Below are 20,178 nucleotides of genomic sequence, written 5' to 3'. Positions count from 1 at the left end.
CTGAAGCATGCCATGCTTCAAAATCTATTAGTACGCATGCAGAAATGCCATCAGAGTAGCACAGGAGCTTGTGAAATAAAGTTTCACTCCTAGTTCCCAGGCTGCAGGGGTACCGACATAAATAAAATATGGGGGGAGGGCAAGTAAGTCTCACCCCACATAATAAATCACAAGAAGTGGCACCCACCCACCATTTGAATGGCAATGCCCATCAACTTTGGGGCACCTGACCCCTTCTAATATGTTTTTGAGGAGGCTGAAGGGACCTCAGCCCCTAGGAGTTGGCTCTGATGCCAGACTGGTAGTACCAACTGCATGTTTAAGGGGAAACTTGTATGCAGATGGATGCAGAGGAGGCACTCTGCGACATAGCCCCAATGAAGCACATAAGTCCACAGGTCAGTGGGATCTTCTCACATGTCAATATTCATGCCTTTATAATGAAAGACTCATGAACCCTGAGCTGTTGGTTGAACATCTCTTCCTGGAAGGACATACTGCATGTACGTAGATAACCAGTTCACTGAGAACTGACCTGTAGGCGGCTTAGAAAGAACGATTCCCATATTGGAGTTTGACTGTTTGCTTGGTTTCTCTCTTGTTTAGAGTTTCCACTTAAAAGAGTTCTTTTCAAGCAGCTTTAGGGGTCAGTAGCAGCGACAGCTGGAATTGGGGGGTTGCTAAGGAACAAACTCCTCCAGTTCACTAGCCCCCTCTCTTTTTGAACTAGGCCCAGACCTTCTCAGAAGTTAGACCTAGTTAAAAAGAGGTGTGGTGAACCTTGCTCTCCCAAACTTATTGTCTTTGGGGAGAGAGGACAGGCTACTGAGAGAGCTTCCATTTTGGGGGAAAGTGAGTTAGGCTTAATGCTTGAAACATTTGGTCCTAGCACTGGTGTGTAATTCTCTGGACCTGGAATGTGGACTCTGCTCCAAGGAAAGCCCTGAAAAATCAGTGGGGCTAGTTAAATTTGATTTAACGGGACTTGGGGACAGCAAACATTGTCTGGATTAAGTCCATGAGATGTGAAGCAAGCATTGAGCAGTAAGATGTACTAAGCTCAGTGGGGCTTGTTTCTGAGTAAGCCTACCAAGGGTCTGGCATCAAGAAGCAACCAGATATTTTCCAACATGTAGGCAGGGTATAATACTTGTCGATTTCCTTCTCTGACCTGCTAATTTGTTCCCTTCCTGTAGGAGAAGACAGAACCTTATTTCATTGGGATCTTTTGCTTTGAAGCTGGCATTAAAATAGTCGCTTTGGGGTTCGTTTTCCACAAGGGCTCCTACTTACGGAATGGATGGAATGTCATGGATTTCATTGTGGTCCTGAGCGGGTAAGTTCTTCTCTACATTCCTGGAGGCTGCGTGATGGTGGATGGAGTAGAGTCTTGTGACATATATTTTGACCTTGCAGGGTAGAGGGCAGGTCTTCTGCTTCCTCCCTCTGGAAGCAGGAAGAAAATGTCCTCTACTACCAACCTGGTACAGTTCTCATTCTCTAGTGAAAGCTGCTGCTGCTCAGTTCTGAAGGTAGCAATCTGAATTCAGCCGATAGATTTTGCTTGGGAGCATGTCAGGGTGTGTGTGAAAATGGCATCTTAAAGCAAAAGCAGCTCCAGGTGGCGAACATCTGGAATAGGGAAGGGAGGAGATTTGTTTTGTGTTTTCTCTGCCCACCATTCTTCTGTGCCAGTGTGTTGTAGTGGTTAGAGGGTCCGACCAGGACCTGAGAGGCCAGGGTTTGAATCCCACTTGGCTATGAAACTCACTGGGGGACCTCGGATCAGTCACTGCCTCTCAACCTAACCTACCCCACAGGGTTGTTGTGGGGGTTAAGTGAGGAGTGGGAGAACCAGGCACACCAATTTTGGCTACGTGAGAAGGAAAGGTGGGATACAAAATGAAATAAATAAAGTAAAATAAATAAATCAACCCTCAAGCCAACTAACCACCACAGGGTTCCAACATATGTGGTCCCTTCCCTTGCCTTCCCTGCTTCTCAGCTTCAAAAATGACCCCTTCCCAAGCTGTTTTTATTTCAAGAAGAACAAAGGGGTTCTGTTTGTGCAGTCTCATGCCTTCGTTCGAAAGCTCATGGTTGTGAAATTGAGAGCTGCTATTAGTCACAATAGACAATACTGGGGTAGAAGGACCAATGTTCTGACTCATCGTACGGCTGCATTATGTTTTGACAAGTTCATCATATATCGATGGCTTCTAACTGTATTGTGCGTGTGAGTATGTTTGTGTGTGTATATTCTTCTACTACTGATGGCAGTTCTCTCCGCTCCCCTTTTCCTCACCTGTCTGCCTGGCTGCATCTGGAGAAGGAGGAGATGCTTTGTCCTTCGCTTCAGTATGCGAGTATTGTTGGTCCCTCTAGCTTCAGTACCTTCAGAAAACAACAGGATGTTGCTATGGAGATACTGCCCATGATAGGTCAGCCAAGGTAACCAAGCCGTGCTCCTCCAGCCCCCTAACTTTGAATTACGGAAAGTGACTGAAGCAGCAGGCAATTAACTGTGTTGAAAGGGAAAGGGAGTGGGTGAATCCCACCACCAGTATAGACAGTCCTAGTTCCAGGGCATGGGTCTGAAGGCACATGAGGACACCACTTTACTGAAGCTAAGCAGGTCTGAGTGTGATCAGGGTCTGGATGGGCGTCTGCCCAGGAACCATATGAACACCATCTTGGGTCCCATTGTACAAGAAAGGGGGAATAGAAATGTAAGAATATAATAACAAAGAAATTGTAATTTAGAGGGCTGACTCATATTACAATGCAATACTTTTGCTTGTTTTAACTTTCACTTTGGTAGGGAAGGAACTAAGCTGAATTTTACCAAGCTTATGTAATTGCATTAAGAGGTGCCTATCTAGTTTGATTGTGGTGAAATAATGCTCAATATTGAGGATGCATTCAGGGCCAGATGGCAGCTTTTCTGTATTAGAGAGTCTGTGCTGTGTTGTTTATTAGTTGCTGTCAAACTTTCCGAACTCAGCGCCCACCCACCCACGGCCGTCTTTTCAGCACACAAAATTCTAATACAGTTGCATGCCTGCGGCCAAGGACATCTGAATCTATTGAGAATTGCCTTCCTGAGCTGTGACAGAATCAGAGTCTCACGGTCAAGATGCAACCAGTCACCAGCCAGGTGACGCCCAGAAGGAAACAGCAGAGACTAAAGGTCAGAGTCTTGAAGCAGCTGCTACTGCTGTGGAGGAACAGATGAGCCAGAGGCAAGCAAGTAATCTTGATTCCAGGGCTACTAGAGAGGAAAGAGTTGGAATCTAGAAGGCTGGTTGCTCAGAGCAAATGGCAGGAATTGTAAAAAGTCAGAGGAAGCAGCACTGGCTTCTTGGCCACTTGAGGAGGGGGACTTGCAGAGCTCCTTCGAGGGTGCGGTATGGCGGCTGTCCGTCAAGGCTGAGGCTGGGTCCAGGGCAGGGAGTCGGGTGAGGTCAGGAACTCTGGCAGAAGAGCAGGACAGGGTGCAGGCAGGAACAGGCTACCAACGAAGTTGCTCCCGCAACCTGGGACTGGGGCTGGCTGGCTTTTATCTGCCCCAAGGCATAGGGCGGCCCCGGTCCACAGGTGACTCACCTCTCCTGGCCTGGAGGCGAGCACTCCTCCTGCGGGAACTTAGCTCCCTCTGCCTCTCTGCCCTGAGCCTCCGCAGCTCAGGAGAGGCTGGAGGGTTACTGGACCCAGAGGCAACCTCAGCTTCCCCTGACGGGGCTGAGAGTGGAGCACCTGCAGGCAATGGGTCCTCCATCACCTCAGGGGCCAGAGCAGACTCAGCTGGTGCCTGCACCTGAGGATCCAGCACAGGTGAGTGCCCTTCAGGCTCAGGCCCCAGCCCGGCTCAGCTGGTTCTGGAGGCAGGGACTCCTGTGAAGGCTGGGATTCCTCAGGTTCGGCCTCCGAGTCTGAATCCCAGGCCATCACAATCCGCATCTGTGGGTTTGGTCACTAATCCAACCCTTGTATTATGAAAGGTGTGTGTTCCTAGCACTGGGATATGGACGGTTGATTCAGCTGGTTTACCGCCTGCCGTGTTGCTGACAGTCTTCCTGCCTGCAGAGCTGGTCTCAGGGCGGTGTTGAAGACTCAGATTGTTGGTTCTGGGGGACCTCAACATTCATACCGTGGTGACTGTCTCTGGACTTCATGGCTGCCATGATGACCATGAGACTGTCTCAACAGGTCATTGGCCCAACGCATGTGGCAGGTCACACTCTGAACCTTGTTTTCTCAACTGGGCAGGAAGAGGGTGATCTGAAAGTAGGGGATGTTGACATCAGTCCCTTGTAATGAACAGATCGCTTTCTGTTGAGATCTAGGCTTTCCCCTCTGAAGAGACATGGGACCGATTAGGATGCTCTGCCCATGGAGGCTGATGAGTTTCCAGACAATTCTGGGTGATTTTCTGGCTGCTCTGACTGGCACTCCTGTTAAAGCCCTGGCTGACTTCTGGAACATCTGAATGGCCTGATCCATTGATATGATCACTCCTGAGTGCCCTCTGCTGCTTTGTGGCTCCTTGGTTGGCTCCTTGGTGTACTCCAGAGGTTAAGGCAATGAGACAAGCTAGAACAGTGATGGCCAAACTCGGCCCTCCAGCTGTTTTGGGACTACAATTCCCATCATCCCTGACCACTGGTCCTGTTAGCTAGGGGTGATGGGTGTTGTAGTCGAAAAACAGCTGGAGGGCCAAGTTTGGCCATCACTGAGCTAGAAGATAGCTTGAACACAGGTGGGGGAAAACACCAGTCAAATGCATCAAACACTGGTGAGAGCTCATCATCAAGCCTACTTCATGGCTGTGAATGCAGCAAAGAAGGCATACTTTGCTGCCTGCATTTGCATCTTCACTATGCAACCTGGCCCAACAGAGGCAGTAGAACTGATGGTAGCTCACTGCAACTTGTTTGCAAAGCATTTTGAGGATACAGTTTCTTGCATGCACTGGGACCTTGACTGCATTGTTCCAGCAGATGAATTTCAGAAGGTATCCAGAGCACTGTCTAGTTCTTTTATGTTGGATGGATTTCAGCTAGTAAGGTTCGAGGATGTGGACAAGGTGCTTGGATCAGTCTGGGCAACTGCTTGCGCTCTGGAAGACTTCAAGACACCAAGGGTATGATATTGTGGCAGCATTTGGGCCAAACCTAAGGTTGTATGGGGATGTGGGTGGCGCTGTGGTTAAACCACAGAGCCTAGGACCTGCCGATCAGAAGGTCGGCAGTTCGAATCCCCATGATGGGGTGTGCTCCCGTTGCTCGGTCCCTGCTCCTGCCAACCTAGCAGTTTGAAAGCACCTCAAAGTGCAAGTAGATAAATAGGTACTGCTCCGGTGGGAAGGTAAATGGTGTTTCTGTGCACTGCTCTGGTTCACCAAAAGTGGCTTAGTCATGCTGGCCACATCACCCAGAAGCTGTACGCCGGATCCCTCGGCCAATAAAGCGAGATGAGCGCCACAACCCCAGAGTCGGTCACAACTGGGGTCAGGGGTCCCTTTGCCTTTACCTTTACTTAAGGTTGTACTAGCAATTGCAATCTGTACCATTTGCTGCTGCAGTGTAGATATCTTAGTGATACCTGTTTTGCTACTGTTTCCTGATCTATAATATTTTTGGCATGCAAATTAATCTGGACCTGCTTGTTTGTTCCTCTGCTGTTTTTGCACAGCCTGTTTCAGTCCCAGTGCTTTTCCAAAGGAATTTTCACTGGTGGGAAATGAACTCAGGAGGACGCTTTTAACTATGAGAAACAGCCACTTTTGAACATACATAAAAATACAAATTGCATCGTAAAAGCAAAACGGGGATAAATGCATCCCATTGTTAAATGTCTTGATAATAACTGACTCCATTGGCTGCCAGCCTGGCGCCCCATGGGTGACGTGGTTGGTGTCATGGACTGGCTGGGAGGCACCACCCTAGGGGAAGACAGCTCAGAGCCAGGAGAGTGGTGGTGGGGACGATGAGTGGTCAGAGGGAGAAACCAGGGAGGAGGAGGTGTCGGCAGCTGAAGAGGTAATCAGTGTTAGTGAGCAGGAAGAGCCTGTGTCAGAGAGCACTACAATATCAGAGGCAGAAGCAGAGGCTGCAGAGATCAGGCATGCTGCTGAAGAAGCCAGGGAGTCTTCCCCTCCTGCTGTGACCAGCTCCCCTCCCCAGTCTCCCAGAACACAAAAAGCAGAGGCAGGCAAGGCAAATAAGTCTTAGTTTGCTTGGGACGGACCTGGGGAAGGAAGGAGACTTAGAGGTCTGGGGGAAGGCAGGAACCTGCCACATTTGGGCAAGACCTGCTGGGAAGAGTCACTGTGATCACTCTGCCCAAGCTGCTTTGGTTTCTTTGAGTGACGTTAACTTAACTGACACCGGGTGTTTAATGGCTGACCTGCTGTTGACAGTTGGTGGCTGCGATACGTTCTTTAGTGCCCCTGGGATGAGCCACAAGCCCCAGATTCCCAACTTGCTTTCTTCCTTTTTTCCCCAAGTAAACTTCGCTACCATTCTTCTCTCTTTTTGTGCAAGAAAACAACTTGCTCTGACCTTCCAGTGTTTTACCCTCCTCCTCCTTGGACTCCCCCCCCCCCCGAAAAATTCCTGTGGATTCCCGTTTGTGAGAGAGGGAAAGATACCCTTGGGCAAAGAGAATGTGAATTGTGTGTGCACGCCTGTGGTCTGTATGTGGCAATTGTGTGCTTGTGCACAAGAGATTGAATGTGGTGTGACACCTTGTAGACTTTTCCCTTTTTTGTCTTTTTGGTATTAGGGGTTGTTCCTTTGTAGCCTTATGAGGCTTTGCCCTCGGGTGGGAAAAATATTGCGCCCGGGAAAGGGAAGTGGGAGTCAACAGACACTCAAGGAATAGTTTCAGAGAAAAAGCTTTATTTCTACCATCCATGAACTGGTAGAAGGAGCAAGTGTGATAACTCACAAAAAGCATGCATGGGTTCACAGTCACATGCACAGAGTATATATCCCTTCCAGTTCCCTCCCCCTTTCTCCTCCTTTTTCCAGAGTCCTGCCCATGAGTTCCTCTGAGCATGAACAGAAAGCTGTCTTGGGACTATTGTGGACTTTTGGCACCCTTCCCAGGAAAGGGGGGGGGGTGAGAGCCTTGCGTTCAACATGTCCAAAGATGTGTTACTTTTCTCTTGCTCTAGTGGCCCAGTTCCTGGAAGGAAAAGTTGCAAGTCAAATGTATTGTTTGGCAAGGTCAACTATAGCCTGAGAAGGGACCTTTGTTACAGCAGAGCGAAATGTTTCTGATGCTTAGCTAATGCCTTTTAGCTGCTGAGAAAAATGATTTTGAAAAGCTTTGAGCCTGCTTTAGGGGGGGGGTGACTTCGGGCCTAGGTGGGGTCACCTGTCCTCACCTCCTACACCAGGGGTCTGCAACCCGCGGCTCCGGAGCCGCATGTGGCTCTTTTACACCTTTGCCGCAGCTCCGGGGCGGATACTAGTGAGGGGAGGAGGTGCATTGTGCGCCCCGACACTCCCCACTGTGGCGGGCGCTGTACTGGCTGTGACGTCGCATGGGGGCAGTGCGTGTGTTAGTCACGCACCGTCCCGACGTCACCTTCCCGCCCGCTGTCAGATCGCAGCTCCGGAGATAGATTTGTTTTAAATGTCGCAATGGTTTTGCGGCTCCCAGGCTTTTTTCTTTGGAAATGGGTCCAAGTGGCTCTTTTTGTCTTAAAGGTTGCAGACCCCTGTCCTACACCTTGTTGCTATTAGACAGCAAAAGCCTCACTGTGTGTACGTAGGAGAAATCAGCATTACCTTTCTTTAAGCTGCCTTTGTGCATTTCTTTTAGCTTTTGGCATCACACACATACACCTCACACCAAATCTCTTCAGCTCTTTGGGTACAGACCTAATCTCACAATTTGGATTGAAACCATGTGCCTTCCTGTCTCACCATAGAGACAACTTCATTATACACCTTTAGGTGCCAGGCAAAAACAGTCCTTTTTAACCAGGCCTTTGGCTGATCTGATTGACATCCTATGCCCTTCTCAGATGCTGGGGGTGGTTGCTCGTGAGTAACCAGGCAGGACTCTGACCTGTCTTTTACAGGTTTTATTGGTGCAAACTATTTACAGTGCCAACTACTCCTGCCAACCTAGCAGTTTGAAAGCACGCCAGTGCAAGTAGATAAATAGGTACCGCTCCGGCGGGAAGGTAAACGGCGTTTCCATGCGCTGCTCTGGTTCGCCAGAAGCGGCTTAGTCATGCTGGCCACAGGACCTGGAAGCTGTACGCTGGCTCCCTCGGCCAATACAGCAAGATGAGCGCCACAACCCCAGAGTCGGCCACGACTGGACCTAATGGTCAGGGGTCCCTTTACCCTTAAGCTCATGTCTGTCTCAGTCACTTGCAGATTCCGGGAGTGGCCCCTTCCTGCTTTCCTCCCAACATAAGAACTTAGACACCCCAAATCTCCACCTCCCCTCCTTACGTTTCACCCCTCTGCGCAAGCAAGGCGACAGAAGCAGCGTGTGTGCCTCCTGGCCGGCTGGGCTAGGTGAGGCGTTTAGGCTCTCCGTAGCATATTTGAGCCTTCCCTCCACCTGGCTACCCCCTTCCTCCCCCACCCCCGCTCCACTGGAGGTGTGACTTTCTCCACTGCCAGACGAAGAGCTGCTTCTCAAAAGTCCAGGAGGCGCTCTTTATCCTCCTGCCTCCCCCCCCCCCGTTCCAATGGCAGTCCCCTGACAGCCCTTTTAAAATGTCACTCTTTTCTGGTGGGGGGAAGGGGCGCTATTGGGTTGTTGTTTTTATTTTGATTATATATATTGCGGTTTTCATGTTGATCTTGTTCTGTGAACTGCCCTGAGACCTCCAGGTATAGGGTGGTATATAAATTCAATTCAATTCAAATAATAATAATAATAATAATAATAATAATAATAATAATAATAATAATAATAATAATAATAATATACTGTAGACTAAGAAGAAAGAGGAATTCTCAAAGGATTCATCAAATACATGCAGCATATGAGAATCCCCAAAGCAAGTGAAAGCAAGCCAACTTTCTCATTTCCCCCTTGATGTCCAAAGTCCTCTCTTATTTATTAAGTATTCAACAAGACAGGGTGAGATTCTCCCCAGCACCACCCTCTTTCTACCAACAGCAACAGTGCAATAAGCTGTAAGGAAAATTTCCAGACGGCCTTCCATCCATTTGCTGTGCCAAGATAGAAAGCTATTCGAGTGGGCAATCGATATCTCATCAGGTTTTCATCTCTTTAACACATCCAGTAGCAATGGTTGTCGCGGCGTGTGGCTGTGGTCACCTGACCTCCTGCCACCTGTGCTTCTATAGTGTACCAGGAGGAAGAGTGGTACCTTGCCACCATCTCATCCCTCCTCCTCTGCAGCAGTGCAGGTGGTGAGAGGTCAGGTAAGTGCTGCCTCTCTGCTGCAATCAATCCCTGCATTTATTTCCACGGAGCCCACTCATCTCTCTGACGTTCACAGCTACCGTTACTCCAACAACAGACCTTCAAATAAGGTCCCGTTGTTCTCCATGGGCCTTCTTGACATTCGTTTTGCTCCTGTCCCCTGTCTCTGTCATGCTTTGAGCAATGCAATTTGGAGGGGGCAGTGCGGAAAGGTCATTTGAGGACGGGCAGTTTTGAGTTGACCAAAAAGGGGCACAAGATGATGTGTCAGGTGGACAGAGGAGCAAAGGGACCCAAGAAAGAAGATGCGTGAACTGAAAATGGCACTTCACTTTGAGGGATGTCTGAGCTCGCTGGTGGAGAATTTCCCCACTACTTTATATGTTTATAAAATCACATTTGAAGGCAGATGAAGACGTCTGGTTGTGCTGCTGCAGGTGGACCCTGGTGCTTCTTCTTTCTGTAACAGTAGACTTGTGTTTAATCTAATAGCAGAGGTCATGTGCTTTTGAAAACCAAGGCTATGTAAATGAAGGCAGGAACTTCTTCTTCTTCTTCTTCTTCTTCTTCTTCTTCTTCTTCTTCTTCTTCTCCTTCTCCTTCTCCTTCTCTTTCTCCTTCTCCTTCTCCTTCTTCTTCTCCTTCTCCTTCTCCTTCTCTTCTTCTACTTCCTCCTCCTCCTTCGATTCCTCATAGCCGATTAAGATTATCTTCCATGAACACGGTTTTAACAGTGAGTCCGTAAGTGACTGTCGAGACCAATTCTGGATCCACATGCCCTTCCACAGTGGGGACTGTTGAGATTTTCATTCCACCTTAAGGAGCAGACATGTGGAACTGTTGCATGTCACATGTCTGTTTACATTCCAGCACAGCTTGCTGGGAACTTCCGTTGTGTATAGCTTTTGCTTTTCCCGTTCTCTCTGAGACGACGAGAGAGAGAGAGATGACATGTTTCTTTGTCCTGATTTATGATTAATAAATCTGTAGTTGTAGTATGCTTCCACAAGCCTCACACCTATTCTTTGTGCGCAGTTCGCTCTGCTGATAGTGTACCCTGGCTTTGAAGCCCGGGTCACTGATTTACGGCAGGCAGAGGCTGAAGGTCTTTGCAGCAGGATGACTGGAAGGGGACGGGTCAGCTGGGGCTAGCCAGCTGGCCTCCCGGCTCTCTGCATGCTGACAGGGACATAGGTTTCCAGGCAGGAATTGATCATGATGAGGGTTTGCCAAGCGTGCCTTCCTCTTAGCACGTTTCCCCTTTCATCCTGAGTTCAAGCATCTTCAAAGTCCATGACACCTTTGTTAAAGGCTGTTCTCCAACTGGAGCACTCGCAGGCCAGTGTTTCCCAGTTGTCGGTGTATATACTACATTTTTTTAGATCCAGGAACAGACATTTCTGGAAGATACAAGGCTTCTGTATAACTATTTCTACCAGGACTTTGTTTCCACAAACATCTAATTACCAACTTGTTTTATGATCTATTAAGGTTTAGTTGAACCAGGAGTTGGGTGCATTTTACAAATATTTTCTGCATTATATTTTCATTTTACAAATATTTTCTGCATCAAAAAATCAAGTGGGGCGGGGATGGATTAAAAAGTTTGTGCAGTAGGAAAGCCCCCAATACATTCAGGTGCTGTTCTTCTCTGGCACTCCTCAGTACCTGACATTTAGATAGCGGCAGAGTTCCAGAGTGACCCCTTTCCAGTTCTGATCAGCTGCGATTTGAGTACCAATTTTTGAAATGCAAAAATCTACTTTTTTTGTTTCCATGGACCTTATTCACGTTGCCAGGTTCTGAACAAAACGCCTTTAAAAACACTGTTCAGAACTGATATGCAAAACCTCCCCCTCCCTAGTGTATTGTTCCAAAGTTCCCTGCTCTTTAGAAATTCTGTTATGATTGCACCCTAATTTTCTTAATTTTGAATAATAATCAAATGTGAAGGTGTTCATGGGGAATAAACGCACTGTTCTAAAACAGAGTACAGGTGTTCACCCCTCCCTTTCTAAACGGTTCCCTGCTGGTCACCATACTAAAAAAACCCAAATACACTTTGATGTCTTGAACTACATTTGTGAAAGAAAGAGTTTGAGAAAAGGGGGAGGATTATTATTTCTCCTTTGTGGTAACTTGAAAAAAACAACAACTGATTTTGTATGCAGCTCAAAAATGACCCCAACTTTGAAACTTGAACCATTAGCAATCAGTGAGTGGGATCAAATATGGGGGGAAAACATTTGTTTCTAATTAGCATAATTATCAACAATAGAAAGTTGCCTATTAAGCATGCGTGCAGTCATAGCATTCAGTATCTGTGGGAAATAGGACACTATTCTAATTACTTGTATAGTGACGCTAATTACTATATTTTACTTTCAGTCTCAGCAGGAGCAATATCTGAGGAATGAATGGACCTGACTCTTTATGCTCCCCAAGGAGTAGGATGGGGGTTGTGATATTTCACCCACCAGGCCGTGTGAGAAGCTGCGGGTGACTGTGTTGCATCTGCAGCAGAGTGGTTGAGACAGCAAGCTATGAAAGCAGAAGACCTCTGGCTCCAAGCTCAGCTCAGAGATGGGGTTAGCCAGATAGCCTTTGCAAAGCTCCAACCTCAGCCACCCGAATGTGATGTGGGGTTTGTAGCAGAGGTAGTAAGACTTGCCCTGCTACTTTGGCCTGTTTCCTGCTGCAGTCTGCTCAGATCCTTCTTAAGTCCCCAAGAAGGGGGTGGGCTAATCCTTCCATTTCTGTTTTTCTCAGTTTTTCACTTTTTCAATCTTGTAAGTATGATCCTCTACACATCAATTTGTGTAGAGGGCCTTCTCGGTAGTAGCCCCCGCCCTGTGGAACGCCCTCCCAGCAGGTGTCAAAGAGAAAAACAACTACCAGACTTTTAGAAGACATCTGAAGGCAGCCCTGTTTAGGGAAGCTTTTAATGTTTGATGGGCTATTTTATTTTAATATTTTGTTGGAAGCTGCCCAGAGTGGCTGGGGAATCCCAGCCATATGGGTGGGGTATAAATAAATTATTATCATTATCATTATCACTATCATTATTGTTATAATAAAGAAAAAGTCCTCACGAAAATCCACCAGCATTTTGGTGTGAATATCTCCCAGTATACACATTTTTTAATGCAATTTTTGCTGATATGTACATTAATGCAATGCAGTTTTTCCCTACTGCAATGCATTTTTGTATGTTATTTTCACTATCATATGCATTTTTAATTACACTGGTTTAGCCTGTCATATGCTTTTTTTTCTTCACACACTGGGCTGGAGCACTGCAAAGCAAAATTCAGAGAATTGTGAATATTGAAGGCTAGCTAAGTTTCAGTTCACACGTTATTTCAGAAAGTTTGACAAGCTTTCGAACTGCAGGAGCTGGGATCGAGCAACGGGAGCTCACCCCGTCATGGGGATTTGAACCGCCGACCTTCCGATTGGCAAGCCCTAGGCTCTGTAGTTTAGACCACAGCGCCACCTGCGTCCCTTGCACTACCTTGGTTCATCACTCTGTGCAGGACAACTTCCTGCACCATTCCTAAATCTGGTGCTGGATGAAGGATTGAGAGGCATGTGTCAGTGAGGACAAACCAGCCTGTTGTAAAAAGGCAAAATTCACATTTGCTGCTCTGCTCAGGTTTGCCTCTCCTCTCTCCCATCAATGGCATGTGGTCCCTGGAAGGAATGGGGCTCTCAGGTGGAGAAAGATGACCTGGTCCTGACTTAGGGTGTTTTTTTTACAAAGCTGACTTGCACAGAATCCGATTCGTGGTCCACCTCACCTGGGATTGCCTGCACTGACTAGGAGTTGTGCTTCAAGGTTTCAGATAAGGGACCTTCACAACCCGACGGGAGCTCATCCCGTCACAGGGATTTGAACCACCGACCTTCAGATCAGCAAGCCCTAGGTTCAATGGTTTAGACCACAGCGCCACCCGCGCCCCTGGGATCCATTTAGGGGCGCACAATTTTGGCCTTGACCAGGGTGCTATTGCAAAAGTCCATCCTTTTTAGGGGCAGTGCCGGATTTACGTATAAGCTAAACAAGCATCCCAAAAACTCCTTTAGGTGTATGCAATTAGAATCATAGAGTTGGAAGGTACCCAGTGGTCATCTAGTCCAACCCTGTGCAACGGGTAGTGTGAGTCTTCAGATCCTGGCCCCTACAAACAGTAAAGCTTCTATTCTATAGATGTTTACTTTTTGAAGCCATTCCTCTTAAATCAAACATCCTTTCGAGGCAACAAAGTGTTTGCTCAGAATGTTGATATCCTTGGGTATCACAAACATGTATAGTCTCCTTGTAATAATTATAATAATTTGACAACAGAAGGTGAGAAGCAAGACATTCCTTTTCATCGGAAGAGAAATACATTTACAAAAATCAAGAATGAGACTGAATCCTGGTTTTGATATGACAGCTGCAAAACGTCAACCTTTTTGCTGTATGTGCTTATTGAGCAAAACTCTTCTGATACGTTAGGTCTCTGGTTTATGTGTCAGAGGCATTGACTGACATTTCACTCCTTTCAGACTTAACAAGGGAAGTGTCTTCTCAAATGATGGTCTAGGGAGGGGAGGGGAGGGGAGGGAGGGAGGGGGAGAGAGAGAGAGAGAGAGAGAGAGAGAGAGAAGGGTATCTAAGCAATCCATACAGTAGTAGTAAAAGGTAAAGGTAAAGGGACCCCTGACCATTAGGTCCAGTCACGGATGACTCTGGGGTTGCGGCGCTCATCTCGCTTTCCTGGCCGAGGGAGCCGGCGTACAGCTTCCGGGTCATGTTGCCAGCATGACTAAGCCACTTCTGGTGAACCAGAGCAGAGCATGGAAACACCGTTTACCTTCCCACCGGAGTGGTACCTATTTATCTACTTGCACTTTGACGTGCTTTCAAACTGCCAGGTTGGCAGGAGCAGGGACCGAGCAACGGGAGCTCACCCCGTCATGGGGATTCGAACCGCCAACCTTTCGATCGGCAAACCCTAGCAGCACAGTGGTTTAACCCACAGCGCCACCCGTGTCCCCATCATCATCATCATCATCATCATACCCCACCCATCTGGCTGGGTTTCCCCAGCCACTCTGAGCAGCCCCCAGCACATATAAAAATATAATAAAACGTCAAACATTAAAAACTTCCCTGGAAAAAAGCACTGCCTTTTTGATGGGTTCCAGGCAAGGGGGAAGTGACATGAACCCCCCCCCCTTCCTCTGCCATGCGGTTAACTATTGTAGGTCAGGATCATTATGCCAATATCCTGTTGGGCATGAACGTGGGTCAAACCATTTTTTGGTAGGTCCTCATTGTGGTGGGATGTGTCTAGGTGTGCATGCTGGAAGAAAACAAAGTTACTTGAGGCTCAGAATTGTGTCTTTTCCTTCTTCGGAGAAATGTAGCTGTTGTTAGATTCCAATCTTCCAATTTTTTTGTAGCCAGTGACAGCTTGTGCTCCTTTCCTGGTGGCACATGGGGTGAATGCCCCATTTATCCTTCTGACGCACCACCCATTTGGATTCTGCAGTCAAGGTGTATCTGTTATTTTAGGTCAGATTCAATTTGCACATATCTTGCAGTAGTAAAGTCTTCGTGTTGCTTCCTTTGGGACTTAGCAACCTTCCCACCGATTTCTGCTCCCTCCTTGCATTTTATTTCTGACATTCCTCCTTGCCATTAAAAGCTGTCAAGATGTTCTGCGGCTGTCCATCTATATTCAGTAGCTTGTGAAGCTGCTGAGGAATGAGCCCATTAAAGTTTGATGTGTTCTCTGGAGCTGCCGAGAAAGCAAAGAGGTGTGTGTGAGAGCGATGTTGTGGGTCCTCCTTCTGAATCTGCTCCTGCTCTGAGCAGAGGGTCGCCTAGAGTGATACAGGACTTTCAGCTGACTTTTTCATTCTATGTATCTTTGGTTTGCCTTGCCTGCGAGCTTCCATTAATTACTCCATGCCAAAGAAAGCTCTCATTGCGTGCTCGGAAATAAATTGTGCAAGTTGGCTCCTGTGCGAATGCATTTCTTTTGAGAAGACATATTTCGCTCGATTTACAGAATTGACATGGGATGGGTGGCACAGTATAAACAAGTATAAGTTATTCTAAAGTTGAAAAGGATCCGAGGTGTTATGTAGTCAAACACTCTTGATGAAAGGTAGAGGTCTATGTTGGTATTATTTTATGGCTTCCCAGTTCTGAAATACCGTATTTTTTGCACCATAACACTCACTTTTTTCCTCCTAGAAAGTAAGGGGAAATGTCTGTGCGTGTTATGGAGGGAATGCCTACGGGTGGCATGCCTACGGATTTTCCTCCTCTAAAAACTATGTGCGTGTTATGGTCGGGTGCGTGTTATAGAGCGAAAAATACGGTAAATATGAATTTTGGGGGCCAACAGAAGTGAAGCTATTTCAGAAAGTGGTGTTTTAAAATCATGCTATTTTTGTTTTATATATAAAACCAAAAATATATATATTTCAGAATTGGGAAGCCATATATATATATCTACATGCGTGTGTGCACACACACTCAAGTTGCTTTTAGTTGCTTTACTTACAAAAGTGACTCATCCAGTGACTTACAAAAGTATAAACACTAAAACCAGTTAAAATAAATGAAGCAAAAAAACCGCCCCAAAACCCCAACAACACAAAAGCCCTACATCTATACAAACAGAACACAGGTCTTGCAAAACCAGCTCCACTAAAAGAGACCAAAGGGACATGAAACCCTTCAGATTACAGGCTAACAACCCCAGCAAAAAGGAAAGTTTTCCTGTTTCCGAAAAATAGATAAAGATGGTACTAGGAGTGCCTCTCTGGGGAGAGCATTCCACAAGCAGGGAGTCACCACTGAAAAAAGCCCATTATTGTATTGCCACCCTTTAGGCCTTTGGACAGGACACACAAAGAGATGACTATTGTGGGCAATGGCGTGTGGTGATTTTTTCCGCAGGGGAATAGTTGGGGCCAGAGGTGCCACCTTGGGAGGACATGGGGCGGGCACAGAGTGGCGTCGCAATGGAGGGCGTGGGGGTGGTATGCCCCAGGTTCCATGTCTGCGGGGCTGAAAAGAAGTCACTCCACGGGGGCTCGTGGTGGCACGAGCAGCTATCGCGCCGCCGTCGCAGCCTTTGGGGGAACCCTCCGTTCACGACTGCAGCCGCGAGCAGAGGATCCCAGTGCCGGTAACAATCCACTAAGTACAGAGCATGTGCAGCGTCGCACACATACACTGTACATAGCGATGCTGCACATGTGCTGTATAGTGGTTTGCCGCAGGCGCCACTCCAGTGCCGTACGTGGCTGCAGCAGCAATGGAGGGATCCTGGCACTGTCTGTACAGCGTTGGAGTGGCTCCGGTGGCAAACCACTATACAGCACATGTGCGGTGTATGTAGCGACGCCGCACATGCGCCCTACATCGTGACGCCCGCCCTGGGTGTCACAACGCCTTCCTTCGCCCCGGGGGGTGTGCGACAACACACGCGTGAACATTGTGCCTCTCTAAGCTGGGCAGAAGCTTCCTGGGTTTGGGGAAGGAGGTGCCAGGCCTCTGATAGGATGCTGGAGGCCTCTTTGGGACGGAGGCACCGGGGGACATTTAGGGGACAAGCCTAGTCCCCCTAGTCCACTGACTGCACACCATTGACGTGGGACAAGCAGGCAGTGGAACTGTGTGCTTCTCAGTGCCATGAAAAGCAAGCATCATATTTTAGCATATCTCCCCGCAGTGCTTTTTGCCAGCCAGTTGCAAAACTCCGACTGCTATCCCCTTCAGTGGACACATTCCAACTTTCAACCTGCTTCTCTCCAGCCAATCTTGTGGAGGTGGGGTTTGTCTAGCACAGGGGTCAGCAAAGTTTACCTTGCCTGGGCCAGTTCACTCCAGCAGAGATCCCTCTGTGTGCCGGATTGCATGCGCGCCTGCAATTTCTGGCATCTGCGTCTGTGCAGAGGCAATTTCCGGTGTCTGCGCAGACATGATTTCCAGCGCTGTGAAAGTGAGGTCCCGCGCCGCACTGTGCCGGTTTAGCACAGTGCGCGGGGACTCGCTGAGTTGGCGGCTTGGTTCGGGGGCGGCTCGTGGGCCCGTTAAACGACCCCGGTGGGTTGCTTGTGGCCCATGGGCCTTAGGTTGCCAACCTCTGGTCTAGCAGCTCGTAGCTAACAGCAATCAGAAGCCATCATGCGCATCATAAAGCAAGCATTTTCTGGGCATCAGGTGTTAGCCTAGAGAACACCCTTGTTTAAATATCCAGATAGGTAGCCGTGTTGGTCTGCCATAGTCAAAATAAAAAAATTCCTTCCAATAGCACCTTAAAGACCAACTAAGTTAGTTCTTGGTATGAGCTTTCGTGTGCATGCACACTTCTTCAGATACACTGAAACAGAAGTTGCCAGATCCTTCTATATAGTGAGAAGGTGGGGAGGGGTATTACTCAGAAGGGTGGTGGGAATGGGAGATTGGCAGATAGCTGAGATGAGCCTGAGAAAGCTCATACCAAGAACTAACTTAGTTGGTCTTTAAGGTGCTACTGGAAGGAATTTTTTTATCTTGTTTAAATATGTCTGCTTTCTTGATTTCTGCAACAATGGCACGGAAACTTTTAGGGAGATATCATCAGAAATCTCTTTCTAATGAAAGAGATTTGCCAGCTTAAGCTTATTTTAAAACATCTCTTGTAGGCATTCCGGTGGGAGGTTTGTCCTAATGATTGTCCAAAAACATGCCTCTCACTTGTTTAACCCATTGCTTCTGATTCTGCTTTTTCTCTAATAGATTAATAACTGCTTTCCCTTTCCTTGAGTAGGGAAAACATGCTGGGAAGATCTGCTCTCAGAAAAGGAGTTTCTTACAGCTCCTGTTGTCAAAATACATATCTACAGCTATGCTTTTCTGTGCTCTGGACTGGCTTTCATCTGTGAATAGTAGCTGGGAGGTGCCCCCCCCCAAAAAACACACACACACATCCCAATACACACCCTGGAGTACATGCGACCCTACAGATTGGTGCCAGTCATCTTTGTGTAATTCTTGCTTAACGGGCATATATCCAAATCTGCTTTCACACTTCATTCACAACGTATATGTGTGCATAGAATTGCAAATACAGGTACCATCTCCCCATGACATGTTCATGTGTGTGAACACACTATGAAAGCTTGCTGTGAGGATATAATTTGAGAGGTGGTGGAGAGAATAAAGGTAAAGGACCCCTGACAGTTAAGTCCAGTCACGAATGACTCTGGGGTTGTGGCGCTCATCTCGCTTTACTGGCCGAGGGAGCCGGCGTTTGTCCACAGACAGTTTTTCCGGGTCATGTGGCCAGCATGACTAAGCCGCAGTGGCGTAGCGTGGGTTGTCAGCACCCGGGGCAAGGCAAGTAATTTGCGCACCCTAACCCACGGATTTTAGCACTGATTTTAGCACTGCGAGTGCGAGCGCGCCCCCCCAGATGTTGCACCCAGTGCGGCCGGCCCCCCTGCACCCCCCACGCTACGCCACTGCTAAGCCGCTTCTGGCAAAACCAGAGCAGTGCCCGGAAACACCGTTTACCTTCCCGCTGGAGTGGTACCTATCTATCTACTTGCACTGGTGTGCTGTCGAACTGCTAGGTTGGCAGGAGCTGGGACCGAGCCACGGGAGCTCACCCCGTTGCGGGGATTCGAACCACTAACCTTCCGATTGCCAAGCCCTAGTCTCAGTGGTTTAGACCACAGTGCCACCCGCGTCCCTGGTGGAGAGAATACTTGATGCCATTTTAAGCATTTTGGAGGGAGGGTTGGACCCAAACATAAAAAATTAACTCTTCAAGCGTAAAATTGCTCTCCTCCTTTCATGTCTCCCCAGAACCATATTTTCTGTAGTATACTCTTGTCTTGTGCATGGATGTGTCTGCTACAGCTGTTTGTAGGGCTGGGAGTCCCATCGTTTTCTTTGTCTCTGCTTCTCCCACCTGCTCAAGCATCACCTAGGGCATGTGTAAGCAAACTAAAGCCTGGGGGCCGGATCTGACCCAGTCGCCTTCTAAATCTGGCCCCTGGACGGTCCAGGAATCAGTGTGTTTTTACATGAGTAGAATGTGTCCTTTTATTTCAAAGGCATCTCTGGGTTATTTGTGGGGCACAGGAATTCATTCATTCCCCCCAAAAAAATATAGTCTGCCCCCCCACAAGGTATGAGGAACAGTGGACCCTGCTGAAAATGTTTGCTGACCCTGACTAGGGCAAGGGGCACAGGTTCCAACTGCCTGATTGTGATCTCCTTGGGAGTAAGGAAACAGCTGGCTGAATTCCAGTTCTCCTGCTTGGCAACTTTAGCCAGTCTCTGCTCCTGCTCTCCCTGACACTTAAACAACTAGTAAAGCTTATATTAGAAATAAAGTACTATACCAGACTATTGGTCTAACTGTTCCTACACTAGTCCAAATTTACATTTGCAAAACTTAGGTCTTATCCACTCTTACCTTTTGCCCTACTCTTTCCTGCAGAGGTACACGGTTTAATGTTCAGTGTCTGAGTACTTATATTTTTATTTTTCTCATGAAAACACGCTCTTGAAAGCTGAGCCAACATCAATTTGGGTTTTCTATGGATTGATGTTTGCTCTGATTGAGCTTTAAATAATGGGTTTTTGCAGGGAAAGCTTCAGAGCTTAAGAAAAAAGGGGAGTTGTTCTAGGACACAGAGCTTTCAATGCATCCCTGGGAAGAGCAGAGAAAAGGAAAGTGTGGATTAGCTCTA

The 20,178-nt window shown here is 47.7% G+C and overlaps 1 protein-coding gene across 1 annotated transcript in view; it reads left to right on the top strand.

Annotated features, from left to right (window-relative positions):
* Positions 1-20,178, top strand: part of CACNA1E (calcium voltage-gated channel subunit alpha1 E) — a 497,143-nt gene that overhangs the window by 186,642 nt on the left and 290,323 nt on the right. Inside the window, 1 exon segment of the mRNA XM_081194559.1 lies at positions 1,197-1,336. Within this exon segment, the coding sequence (XP_081050685.1) occupies positions 1,197-1,336 (140 nt within the window).

The sequence above is a fragment of the Podarcis bocagei genome (assembly GCF_964188305.1).
Source record: "Podarcis bocagei genome assembly, chromosome: 5".
NCBI lineage: Eukaryota > Metazoa > Chordata > Lepidosauria > Squamata > Lacertidae > Podarcis > Podarcis bocagei.
The sequence above is the reverse complement of the archived record's forward strand: the minus strand, read 5'-3'. Positions and strand labels throughout refer to the sequence as shown.